Source organism: Thunnus albacares, chromosome 15, assembly GCF_914725855.1.
Source record: "Thunnus albacares chromosome 15, fThuAlb1.1, whole genome shotgun sequence".
Lineage (NCBI taxonomy): Eukaryota > Metazoa > Chordata > Actinopteri > Scombriformes > Scombridae > Thunnus > Thunnus albacares.
The window spans coordinates 15292126-15305061 of record NC_058120.1 but is presented as its reverse complement, the minus strand read 5'-3'; the positions used below and the strand labels follow the sequence as shown (position 1 = coordinate 15305061).

General features: G+C 39.9%; 2 protein-coding genes across 22 annotated transcripts in view; one reads left to right on the top strand and one right to left on the bottom strand.

Moving 5' to 3' along the window:
* The window catches only part of rnf144aa (ring finger protein 144aa), a 33737-nt gene extending 23988 nt beyond the window's left edge, over nt 1–9749 (top strand). For all 3 annotated transcript variants that reach the window (XM_044374510.1, XM_044374509.1, XM_044374508.1), the window contains 4 exons: nt 327–543; nt 2783–2930; nt 3405–3494; nt 5552–9749. In XM_044374510.1, the coding sequence (XP_044230445.1) occupies nt 327–543; nt 2783–2930; nt 3405–3494; nt 5552–5683 (587 nt within the window). In that variant the 3' untranslated portion in view covers nt 5684–9749. The remainder of the gene's footprint in view (nt 1–326; nt 544–2782; nt 2931–3404; nt 3495–5551) is intronic.
* LOC122998026 (uncharacterized protein C2orf16-like) overlaps nt 470–12936 on the bottom strand; it is a 177909-nt gene continuing 165442 nt past the window's right edge. For 15 of the 19 annotated variants that reach the window (XR_006407322.1, XR_006407324.1, XR_006407319.1 and 12 more), the window contains 3 exons: nt 10671–10788; nt 9820–9975; nt 470–557 (listed from right to left, as the gene is read on the bottom strand). The gene's annotated coding sequence lies outside the window, so the exon portion shown is untranslated. The remainder of the gene's footprint in view (nt 558–9819; nt 9976–10670; nt 10789–12936) is intronic. The other 4 variants (XR_006407308.1, XR_006407309.1, XR_006407311.1 and 1 more) reach the window with 4 other exon arrangements.

Here is a 12936-nt window from a genome sequence, read left to right as displayed (position 1 = left end):
ATATGCATGAGCAGGAAGCCTACAAGTTTGCATTTCCATTTCAGGTTGGAAGTTGATTGTCCCTTCCTGAAAATGTCTATGCAGCCATGCAGAGAGTTCTGGTTTTCTGTGCTAAGATTTTGAAATGTCCACCCATCTATTTTGGCTTTCACCACAATACGTAGAATAGATTTTTTGCAGTTGTCACTCAAACCAAAACATCAACACCAACTTGACAACTTTCTACCAAAAAAACTGTTGTGAAAATGATTTTTTGTGATGGGGTTGAAATGATCCTTTTAAGGGAGCATCTGTCCATAACGCTGGCACTTCTCTTGTGCTATTAGAGGTGCTGTTGGACCCGTGCCGGACGTGGTGCCCTTCTTCAACCTGCCAGGCCGTGTGCCAACTAAAGGAAGCAGATTCTCCGACACTGCCCCAGCTGGTCCAGTGCGCCGTCTGTGCCCTGGAGTTCTGCTCGGCCTGCAAGGCCAACTGGCACCCCGGGCAGGCCTGCCAGGAGAACAACCTGCCTATTACCTCCTTCCTTCCAGGAGAAAACAGGTACTGCTTTTTACCTGTTGAGATAATCTACATTTTTTAACAATGGTTTTGTCTTATCTCATCTGTGTCTATGTACCACATATACTGACAAACACATTCATACATGTTTCTTTTCTGGTGACTCTTTGAGGCTTTCAGCAACTATTAAGTGTTAGTTACAGCTGAAATGATTAAGTGATTAGTCGATCAACAGAAAATTATTATTTGGTAATTAACTAATTGTGTGGTAAAAGGCATTTTTAAGCAAAAATGTCAAAGAGAAATTTGTTTTAGCTACTCAAATGCAAATACTTGCTGGTTGTCTGGCTAGTCAATGATATTAAACTAAATATCTTTGGGTTTTGGACCCTTGGTCAGACAAAACAAACTATCTAAATATGTGAACTTGCGCTTAGTATTAGTATTAGCTACTGGATAGTGTAATCACCTGTTATAATGATATATATATATCATATATATATGATATAATAAAAGTACCCTTTAAATTGGTCCAAAATGTAATTGTATGTATCAATTAATTTGCTTAAGTTATTATTGACCCACTTAAAACTGATATTTTTACTGTTACAAATATATTGACGAAAACTTAAATAACTAATTAAATTTAATGACTTGAGTGATAAAAGTTTGCTCAGTTTTATATCAGCAGTTGCAATGCTGATATAATAATGTTAGCAATGTTACACCCCAGCAATTTCTACTCCAGTATTGATACAACTACATTATCCAGCATGTTTTTACTACTTCTTTAAACATTCAGAAAGATATTTTACTTCATTTTGACATATTGTGACAGTATCAGTTGCTATGAGGCCATATGTGCAGATGCAACTGGAAATGATATTCAGTTTCTCAGAACTGAAATAGCATGTCATGCTCAGCTTACCTGACTACCATTCAGTACCACAAGTCAGTATACAGCAGGATTCACTCAGTGCATCTTTAAATTTAGAGTGACAGCCGGTCTGACTGGCTGTTTTGCAGCCACTGCTCAGTGGAGCATCAGCCAATGCTCGAGTACAAATTAATAGCCAGACATAAAACAATCTGCTGAAACTTAACTGCAGTAAAGTAGTCTGAGGTGGGCGTATTATTCATTTCAAGGATACAGGATCTGTCTGTAAGAGTAGAAGAGGGCTGCCCCGAGACATATGCTGCTGACCCGTTTTCTTTGTGATATCCTCTTACTCTGGAAACGTCATTAGCTCTGCTGAGCTTTCCTCTATCAGCACAGGTTCAGGACCAAGCCCAGAGGCCACAGTGGAGGGAAAGAGAGGATTAACAGGTCTACTCTTAGTTGTAAAAAGCCCTGGTGTTTGAACTACACTTGTTCACTGTAAGAAAGTCTCTGATAGCTGGATTCTGATTCTTCTTTGCACCCCAGGCATTTTATTATAGCTTGGAGGATGGATGATGACCGGAGAAATTCTGATTGTCCCCATATGAATGGTCCACCTGATCAAGCAAGCGAGACTTATGTTAAAAATGAAAAGTTCAGAATTACTCACTTCTTTCCTTCATCCCAAAGACAGTCATTTTCTCCCCACAGCACTTTAACCTGACTGCTGTAGTTGCCCAGAATAATGTTTAACTAGAGTCACCTAAGAATGTTAAAAGCTGCCCATTAGATATGCAAAGTAGATGATTTGATTGACTAACTTTAGCTGAGGTTGCTCCAGAAAAACAAGGAACGGCTTTATGCAGGGCAGAAATTCAGAGCCAGTTTCATGATGGCTGCCAGGTGTCAGATGAATGGAGGTGTACAGAATGTGCTGTAATTCAACTCAAGGCACACTGAGATCAATTCATGGAGAATTGGCCTGGAAATGAATGGGCTTGTGTGCTGTCCTATGACGACGCCCAGAATGACAGCTACCTGCTCGCCTGCAGATTTCGGCTGTCAGCACTTTACTGAAACAGGAGAAATGGATACAGACAAACTGACACCAACAGGAGAGGGGAAAAAAATAAGAGTCAGGGAGGGAGTTCAATGCCATTTAGTGATTGGTGGTTTTTAGAGAATTTGCAACCTCCTGAACTAAAGCTTTTCACACTGCTGGCACCAACCGCCATTTCACACAATCCTGTTACGCCAAAGATTGTAAATATTGATTACCGCATAAAAGCAATCTCATCCGCAGCACTTCTAGTAAACTGAATGTTAAATGATTTTAGATTTTATGTAATGTTTGGAATTTAAAAAAAAAACACATCAGGCTTATGTCTTTCTTCTCTCCAGCTCTTTCTATAAGAATGAAGAGGATGATGCACCAATCAAGCGCTGTCCTAAATGTAAAGTTTACATCGAGAGGGACGAGGGCTGCGCGCAGATGATGTGCAAGAACTGCAAACACGCTTTCTGCTGGTACTGTCTGGAATCTCTGGATGTGAGTTGGTCTTTACTAATGTCTTTGTTACTTGATATTCACTTCAGTAGCAGTGAGAGCAACATTATGCCATTTTTCTCCAACACTAAAAGTCACTTCACTTAACTGTGTTAGGACACTGTGATAATCTTGGATGTGGACATCATTTGTCTCCTTGTGACAACAATAGTTTTCATTATCAGGAAACTGCAGCACAACCTTGGACTTGATAAGGAATGAATAAGATGTATTTGCATGTTCTGTTTTTTTTTTTTCCTTGAAATTCATCACAAGACAGATGAAAATGACAGGTTCAGCAGAGCTTGGATAAAGGTGACTCATGAGCCGCTGTACCTTATGTAATCCTAATTGTGTCTGCCCTGACGTGAGGGCCACACAGGTCATTTAAAAAGCAATTTAGTCTGAACAGCTGCCCGTGTCTTTCAGACTGCTAATGGTCAATCTTTATCTCTGTTGCGTGTGTTTGTATGACAGGATGACTTTCTCCTGATCCACTATGACAAAGGGCCGTGTCGAAACAAACTGGGCCACTCCAGGGCGTCTGTTATCTGGCACAGAACGCAGGTGAGAAACCCATCTCTCTCCTCTCTCTCACTCACTCAGCCCCCACCCACCTCCCCTTTAACCACACTGCAGCATGTGGCCATACATGTGCTCTCTGGTTCTGCCTCTTTCTCTCTTTCTGTGTGACACGCACTCGCATTCAGTAACGGGCTGGTAATATCTTGACAGCACAATAGGAAAAGGACAGCTTGATCCGTCCGCAGTGACAAGTGCCTGGTGGTCAGTGTCCTGCTGTTTCCAGCTAAGCCCATTTATGTACACCTTTCACACTTAGATAAAAACATTTACATAACCAAGGTCTTCTTTACCTACAGGTAATAAAATGAAATGACAGATTATATGAGAAAGATTGGATACAACATGTAATTTCCCTGCATGTGATAACATGTTTTAGTCTGCGTCAGAGGTCGACAATGTTCAGTACCCACATTTCACCTTAATATCTCTCCTTAGCCAAAGTGTCTATTCACAGGCATCACCTCCCTTTGTCCAACATACTTGTTATTTTGTCAACATTAGCATACACACTGGCATCTGTTGCCCAGTGGGGCAGGTTGAGTCATATGATTACAGTTCAGCTGGTGGAGGCCAGCTATAGCTTCACTGCCCTGTGAGTCTTTGTCTCTCTCTTACTCTCCTCATTTCACCCCCTCGCTCCTTCATATCTAAAAAGCCCTTCCGCTCACTCCCTCATAAATACATAAGATGCACCAGCGCAAACCTATCGTGCAAAAAACATCCTCTCTCCCCGTTGGTATCGGATTACATGAGGTTTATGTGTCCATGCGAACCATGCCATCGGCTAAAAGAAAGGTCATGTCCTAAACATGTAAGCATCATCAGGGTCTGTTAATCAGAGGGAATTGTGCTCAGTGCACTGCACTTTCCTCTGCAGCACAGCCTGTGTACTAGCTGTAAAAAAAATAGTTAGGACAGTTAGTAATGTAAATGTGGTCTATAATAATAGGCAGAAACCTGGCTCCAAGTGATCCCCCAAAATCTCTCTTTGACCTCAAAACGGGAGGAAAGGCATTGTGCTATTGTAAGTCACTGTTGAATGTGACTGTGTGTTATATATTCCATTTTGTGGCTCTGCGCTTGCTGGTGTTTGGCTCCACCATGTGGTGAATTAACTAACTTGCACCGCTCATAACAGTGAAGAGAAATTTTCATTAAATCTTCAGGTTTGTTATGTGTTTTGCCTTGGTAATGTTAGTATTGCACTGAAATATTCAGTATCAATATTCAGCAATACTATGGGTAATAATAATCTATGGTTAGTTAGGATGTGTTAGTAGTTGTTCAGACTGTTCCATATTCAGAACATCCTACATTCACCACCCAAACTACAAATGTTCATCAACAGCCTCCCTGTTATTGATGGTTTGACTGAGAACCGGTAAAACCAGTCTGTGTGTGAACTTCTGGCACTATGTCCAGATAGTCAAATTTCTTCACGTTGCACTGTGCAGTGACGCTTTTTCCAGTCCCTGTAGCCTGACCTCGTGCTTTGCATGAGGTCAACTGTCTTTGTCCGTCACTTCCCATATTTCACTCAATGACAGAGAGACATCTACACACAGCTACAACACAAAGTATAATGTGAAAAAGGAGCTTCCCAAATCTGGACAGAAGAACTAATTCACATCCTATTAGACTCATATTATGTTTAGATAAAATAATAATCCTTAAATTTACAAGTTGTTTTAATTATTAAATCTTTTCAATAAACCATTAAAATAGCTACAGGACAAAGAGAGATTTCTGAATTTATTGTTTTTGAAGCATTTGGTGACCTCTGCTGGCCACCTTGTGGTATTGCAAGAACAGCTGTCACCTCTTTTGATTCATGAGGTTATGGTTATAATCACTAACAGTTAGTGGTTATGAATAAATAAATATAAGAATGGGCTACTCAAGCCTTGATATAACAAACCTTTTTTTGTTTATTGTTTTTCAGTATGCTGAAGTAATGTAATGATATGTTCTGCTTACAAGAGCAGTGGATAAATCAGACTGTATTGAAATGAATGTGTTTTCTGCTGCTCTCCCTGCAGGTTGTGGGGATCTTTGCCGGGTTCGGCCTGCTCCTGCTGGTTGCCTCCCCCTTCCTCCTTCTGGCCACTCCCATCGTCCTCTGCTGCAAGTGCAAGTGCAGCAAAGGCGACGACGACCCATTGCCAACTTAAACACACCATCAGAGCCGAAGCGGAGAACCGCTGCGAGGATGGGCCATCTTTTTTTCCTTTTCACCCCTTTACATTCTTTTCCTCCCACCAGCTTCCAGTGCTTCATTTTTTGGGCTGAGCCTGCACCGGCCCCCGGCTGCTTTGGGATCCATCGCTCTGCATGAGAGAGGCATGGTAGAAAAGTGACCCGACAACTTGGCCCAATGAGAGATGCGGGGTCAAAGGTCAGAGGAGGTCAGACTTGTCTAAGGACCACTGTGTCCGTGTGTGTCAGACATTGGTGGTTTGAGAATGTGGAGCAAGTCTGGGCCACTTCAAGTGGTCCGTACGGTAGTTGTTGCTTACTGTGGGGTGGCGAGTTATTACAAACGAAGGAAAAATTAATGTTAAGAAACGCTTTTCTCTTGTATGGACAATATCATGCAGGAGCCATCTTAGAAAGAACATTTACTTTATCGCTCTATTTTGTCGGTTTGTCGTACGCAACAAAAGCTTTTTCCCCCCACCACCACAGTCAATGTAGCTCTACAGGTTCAGTCAGTAGCATTAGAGTTACACCACGCATGTTTGGTGTTCACTCGATTTGCACACAGAACATGATTTCTTTGTCATGTTCACGACTGAGGTAGAGAAGGGAGGCTGTTGTCACTCTCAGCTCAATGTACAGCACGTCCTCTTGATGATGTCAATGTTTTATAACCTGTCGCTTTTAATAGAACTGTGCTCAGAGTAGTGTCTGTGTGTTGTACTTTTGAGTGTTTTCCAAACCGTTTAAAACACGCATTAAAGGGGATTGCCACTCAAATTTAAAATATGCTTCTTTTCTGTGGTTCAGTAAATAGATTATGAAGGCAAAGTTTCTTAAAGTATCAGCTTATGTTTTATAGCCAGATGTTTTTCATTGCTATTTTACCATCTCTCCTAAGTCATTCTCTTTAGCATTAAACATTTTAGTCATCTCCATGGATTGTGTTTCCAGGTGATGTTATACATTTTTACAATCCTAGACTGAGTGGTGCTCCCCTTTAAATTAAGCATTAATTTAAAGTCTGTCAGAGGACTTTGTGTCCATATGTTCAGGACCCATTTTAACAGTTCACTAAAAAGAGATGTCACTCCTGTAATTCTCTGATCCCAGGTGGTGATTTAGCCAAATAGAAATGGACAGCCTTAAATTAAGAATAGCCAAAATCAGGCATTTCCCCCTGTGCATTAAAAAGAGTAAAAAACAGTTAAATCCAAATAATCCCAGGGAAAGCATGTATAAAGGCATTTTTAAAGCATTACAGACAGTCAGTGAAGCCCTTTATATTCAGATGATTCTATGATGTCATCCATATGCCATACTGTTAATAGCCATACTGTTAAAAAAAACTAAATAACTGTCCTAAACTGATGTTCTGTGTTAACAAGGGCCTACATTTCCTAAGCCTTTTTGAGCAGGAGAGCTGATCAACATCCATCCACCCATCAGAAACTAGACTCGGCTCAGATCTCCCACTCTTTGAGACTTAACAAATACCCGCCGGCCCAAATTGCAAACTTGCATATGTTAGTGGTCAGAGTGTCGATGTTTTGTTTTGTTGGTAGTTAGACCTCCAACAACAAGCAGCTATTCCTTACAGGGACGTCAGAAAAGCCTCTACAGTAAATATTAAAGAATGTTCCTCTTTTTTTTTGGGCACATTATTATGAAGCTGCTCTATACTATATCACTTTATCTATGCAAGTTTGTACATTACCATTCTTAAAACTGTCACCGATTGGTCATAAACAGCTCTATGTCATGAGTAAAGATAACACAGTGAGATCTGCGGAATGTCACCATGCATTTGCATATCATGGCTTTTGTTTAATCAGGGAGTTATTCAGAAACTATCCATTTTACTTTCATTATGTATGTTGCTGTTATCTTTATTTCATTTAACAATATTTAAAGATGGTTAGCTTGAAAACAAGGACAGAGATTTTCACATTGCATTTATTTAGTCTTTTTTTCTGAGGAGTCTCAAATTCCTTTTTATAGTTGCATAGCTTCACAAAAAATGGGAAAAAAAGGTCAAACCATTTAGTTATAAACAGATTATTTCAGTACGTATGTCTGTGTGAGGTCTGTCTAATTAGTATTTCATCATTTCAGATTAAACAGAAATCTGAGTTTTGCCATCATGCATAGGCATTCCAACGTTTCGAATAAGCCATTTACTTTATCCCTCCCTCTGGTGTAATTCACCAGTGTTCATGTAGCATTTCATGAGAGGTGTGGCTACAGTTACCACAAAAAGGTAGCTCAGCAGTAGCTAATCTAAGCTTAACAGTAGCTAAACATCTGCACCTCCCACCTGTTCTCACTAATTTAGCTCTGATATTCAGTATAATCGTTCTTGTTATTAGTAGCCTTAAATTTTGAGTATCTGACCCGTAGCCCGTTTTGCTTTCACTGACCTCACCTACTCTATGAGCATGATCGTTGGATATCAATGCCAGTCCAATTTTTTTACCTTATGTTTCTTCCCTAAAACTGATTAAATTCCTGAAGCTTTTGTTGTTTTATGACAATCGTGCCAAGCAGATTTCCTAGAAGGGATAAGGAAACTTGAGTTGTCTACTGTATGTGCATTTTGACCATGTATTTGTAATGTATTACAAGCTTTTACAGGGTGGAAATATTTTAATGCTTCTTAATGTAAGCGCTGCACTGTATATGGGTTTCATTGTTTTACTTCTTGATATGATCCGTGATGTGTGTGTGTGCGTGTGTGTATGTGTGCGTGTGTGTGTATGTGTGGGGTATGGTGCCTGCTGTGTTTAATGGAGGAGTTTAGCAGCTGAGATCTATGTTGACTCTATAGAAACGTCAATACATATGAGAGATTGCAACTGTACTTTTTAGGAGTTTTCACAATTTTATCTGTCAGGGGTCTGATAATATTGCTGGGCAGTGCTCAAGCCTGGCCGGATAAGAATTGATTTTAGATAGTGTATAATATTCAAACACAAATGTCACATTTAAGGCACAAACTAGCGTCAAACTACATCCCAACCACTTCCAGTTTTGTTTTTTTTTGTTTGTTTATAACACAACATTTTGTTTTTTAATACATCGTTCTTCTTTACTTATGTTTGCTGGCACCACAAAACAGGTAGATAATGTATTATGCAACAAACATAAAAGGGCCAAACGGCAAACATTGCAATCACTGCAGTGTCACATTGCATAATGACTTGCTTTCCACACTGGGGCCACTAGAAGAGGCTTATCAGGCCTTGATATAAAGGCCTATATAACCACTTAACGTAGATGAAACATCAGCACAGATGTTGGGAGTACGACAGTTTGAATAAGGGCTTGCTTCTAATATTTGGCCCTTAAATGGGAAGCAAGGTATTTATTTTACAAAGGCTCAAGACCTACTTTGCAACTATTCTAAGATCATGGTTGGTTACAAGCAGCAATTTATATTTTATAACCTGTTGTGTCAAGAGATGAAGCTGCATGATTTTTCTCTGACTTCTACATGTTAAATATTACAATATTGTAGCCTCTAAGGATCTTTGAAACGGTAGCGTTGTCACCCTGTCGCCCAGCTTTCTGGTTTTTGTTTTTTTGTTTTTCTAGAAAACATGTTTTGATGTTCAGCCATATGATATACAATGTTGTTCAGCCTTCCTCCATTCAGGTTGGCTTCATGTGTCTGTTACTATTTTGGTTTTTGCTTTTTATACGACTGTGTTACATAATAGTTTGTTGTTACTGCATTATCTGTTTTAAGGGCAGAATTTTTCAGGCCTGATTGGTCAATTAAATGTCCGTCGCATAAGTAAACGGATTATTGTCAGAGGAAATGCTGTCTGTACACAAGACTTCTGTATTTAGAGATGGTAAACAATGTCTCTAGTTTAGTCAGTAATTGAACGTTAATTGACCTGGGTGATAACAAAAATATCAACATTGTAAAATGGCATATTCGGATGAGTTCTGTACAACGTAGACTTGGCATCTCGGTATATCTACAGTTCCACCAACACTGTGACACCAGGTATTAAAGGTTGTTGTTTTTTGTGACTCTGCCCTCTTCATTCATTCACACCAAAACAATCACTTGTAATATTACAATTTAGCATCTCAAACATACCATGAAGATGTCTCGTGGCCCATTAGGTTGTGTAATGGCTCCCTCTGGTGTTAGAAGTGTATAGTTCTCGTTTCCACTCAACACGGAAGATCCATAGTACAAGATGTGCACAAATGATCTGCATCAGTTAAACAAGAGATTCACGTCTGAATTAATCTGCAAAAGATGAGATATGACATACAACATGTGTAAATGAATAAACAGGATATTACAGTAAACATGAAAATCAAACATACTTTCATAAGGCCAGTTAATACACACAATTACAGCTCCTAATAATCTTTAGCCTCTATGCTACAAAGACACATTTATTTTCCCTTTTAAGTATTAATTAGTTGAGTGTTTTTACTATTTCATAGAGATGATAAGCAATACAGGCTGAAGAAAACAATGTAGACTAGCAAGATTCAAAAGGAAAAATTGATTATGTGACAGTCACAAGTGTATGTAATTTCCTTTTTCAGTTTTAATCCATCTCCTCCTTTCCTACATGGCAGATGAATAATGTGAGTCATACAATACTTTGTTCTGATCCTCATGAGGCATATTCATCATGTCTTGTTTTTAACAATGACCTTTTGTAGAGCATGTTCACATCTTCTCATCTATTTTTTTTCCCACTTGTGTCAAGCATCTTTCCTTCATATTCACCACAGCTCTGTCTGTTCCATTGCAGCTCTGTCTGTTCATCAGACATGTGTCAGCCTTTTGTTAAGGTCTGCCAAAGAACAGGTTGTTCTCTCCCTCTCTCTGCCTTTGTGTCTATTTCCTGCCAGATGCTGGATTGGGAGCATTAACAAGACAACCCTGAAAATGAAAGTGCAAACGCTTGGTGATATATCATCCCTCACCAGCTGTTCTCTGTTTGGAAGTCTCTCCACCAATCACTGGGCAGGACCACAGGAAGTTACCATCTGTGGGCACCATGGTGACAGGGTTTGTGGATGGGCGTTGAAGCTGATGTGTTATCTGGAGCAAATGAAGTATGATACAGGGAGAGGCAGGGGAGATACAGAGCCAGGAGGTGCAGGGGACAGAAATGGAGAGATGGACAGAGAGACAGGGAGGAGTGTATCGCCTAGAAGACAAAGAGCTGAATCTAAGAGAAACAGAGACAGAGAGCCAAGCTCCTTCACTGAGAGAGGGATGGATGAAAAGAGAAGAGACAAGGCCTTTGCACCTGCTCTGTATAGAACACAAGGTTCAGCTATCACACATGTGCTGGCTGCAGGCCGATCAGGCAGGCCTGCTCTGGCTTTACCTTCCACACCCTGCTGCCAAGTCCTCCTCCTGCTCCCCATCAGCATCCTCTCCTCTGTTGCTCTTTACTTTCCAACCAAACAATAATCTCTTAACCTTTTTATGCTGTAACATCATCGCAAGAGAGTGAGGTTTACAGTCACAAATCATAATAGCTTGTTTTGAGTGAACTTGTATGTCGACTTTAGATGGGCCTCTCTTAGAAGTGCTATTCATGGAGTGTCTGGTGGTTAAAATATCTTGAAACAGTTGAATATTCAAAGGAAAAGTAGCTAAACAGGAGCTAAGCAAACATTTTCTGGATACAGAAAACCTGTTTTGCGTGTGACTCTTAATATGAGGTCATATCTCCTTGAGAACACTCGTCATACGTTGCATGTCTTACTTGTTAGCAGTTCAATCAAAAAATGCGTTTTCAATTATCAGATTGTTTCATTTAAAGAATTTTGCAGAGGCCTGAAGAGATAAAATTATATAGTATTTCATAAGAAAAAAGACAGATTAGAGAGTTCAACCGATAAACATCTTTAGTTTGTTTACCATCATCTGGTAATCCCTTAGATTAATTTAGCAACCCATTTAAGTGGTCCGGACCCCCAAGTTGACAACTGGTGTAGTTCAGGTAAGACCTACAGAATGTGGATACAGTGAGAGTTACCGGTGATATTTTTTTCCCCTGTTCACAGTTAATATAGAGGATCTACAACAATTTTGTCCAAGAAGGCCATTGGATAAATGCCCGTGCTTCATTTTACTTGATGTAGCTTGTTAGAATGGTCATCTAAATCCCTTGATGACTTTTCCATGACCAGAATTCAGTAGTAAGACACCTTACCTTTACTACTGAAGGTGAATCCATGGGTAGTATGGTATGGCAGAAGGATTTAGTCATTAAGTAGTGGTGTTGTACATAATATTCAGATCCACTTGATGTTAATGGTAAATCTGCTTGCCAGAAGAGGGAACTAGAGTGCTGTTAAAATAGCACAGCCTGTTTGTCAATAATGATACACACACTTTTTTATTTTATCAAATAAAAATACGAAGTGAGACTTTCTTAGTGTAGAAAGATTAACTAGCTTTCTGTATTTTGAATTTTTCTTGTTTTGTACATAGTTGAAGGATGCATGCTTTTGTTAGCCAGTCAAAATATCATATCAGCTGTGGTCAAGTAGATCAGGGATTCATTCTGTATGGTTCAGCACCCTCAATTGTTATGGTTAGGAAATAGTCTTTAGTCCACATGTAGAAATATATAACCTATGTCTTCTGTTGCAGTGAGCATCAATGCCTATTCTAGAAGATATATCAGTGTTTGCCCCCACCAAGGAAAGAATGGAGTAAACACACGTTGACATTGTAAGAGCAAAGAGCTCCCTGCCAGCTCTCGATGGGGGTAAGGGTTAATAATAGGCATGTGCATTCGCTCATACTTGCATACGCACAGCCTACGGGACTCTAATTGCGACCAGGGGCCATTGTACAACAGCCACTGACTGACATTAGGGTGACAGGGCTGATCCAGGTCCGCCTCTGATCTATTTTATCCTAGCATGTAGTTGTACTGCTCATTGTCCCTGAAGCCTGTGACACCTATTAGCTCTCATTAGCTTCCTGTGGTTCAGTGAGAAAAGGCACTGGCTTGTCAAAACAACAACAAATGATAGCCTGGATTGTGACTTGAAAAAGTTCACTTCTAGCCAGTAGTTGCTTCTACAGGGAAGGAATTATGGAATTTTCAAGATTTCATCACATTAAAAATAATAACACTATTTGGTACAATCAAGTCTACAGCCATGCTAGCAGCTTTGTGAGGCTGTACTTAAGCATAGTAGTGCTTTGAGCTAGATGCTAACA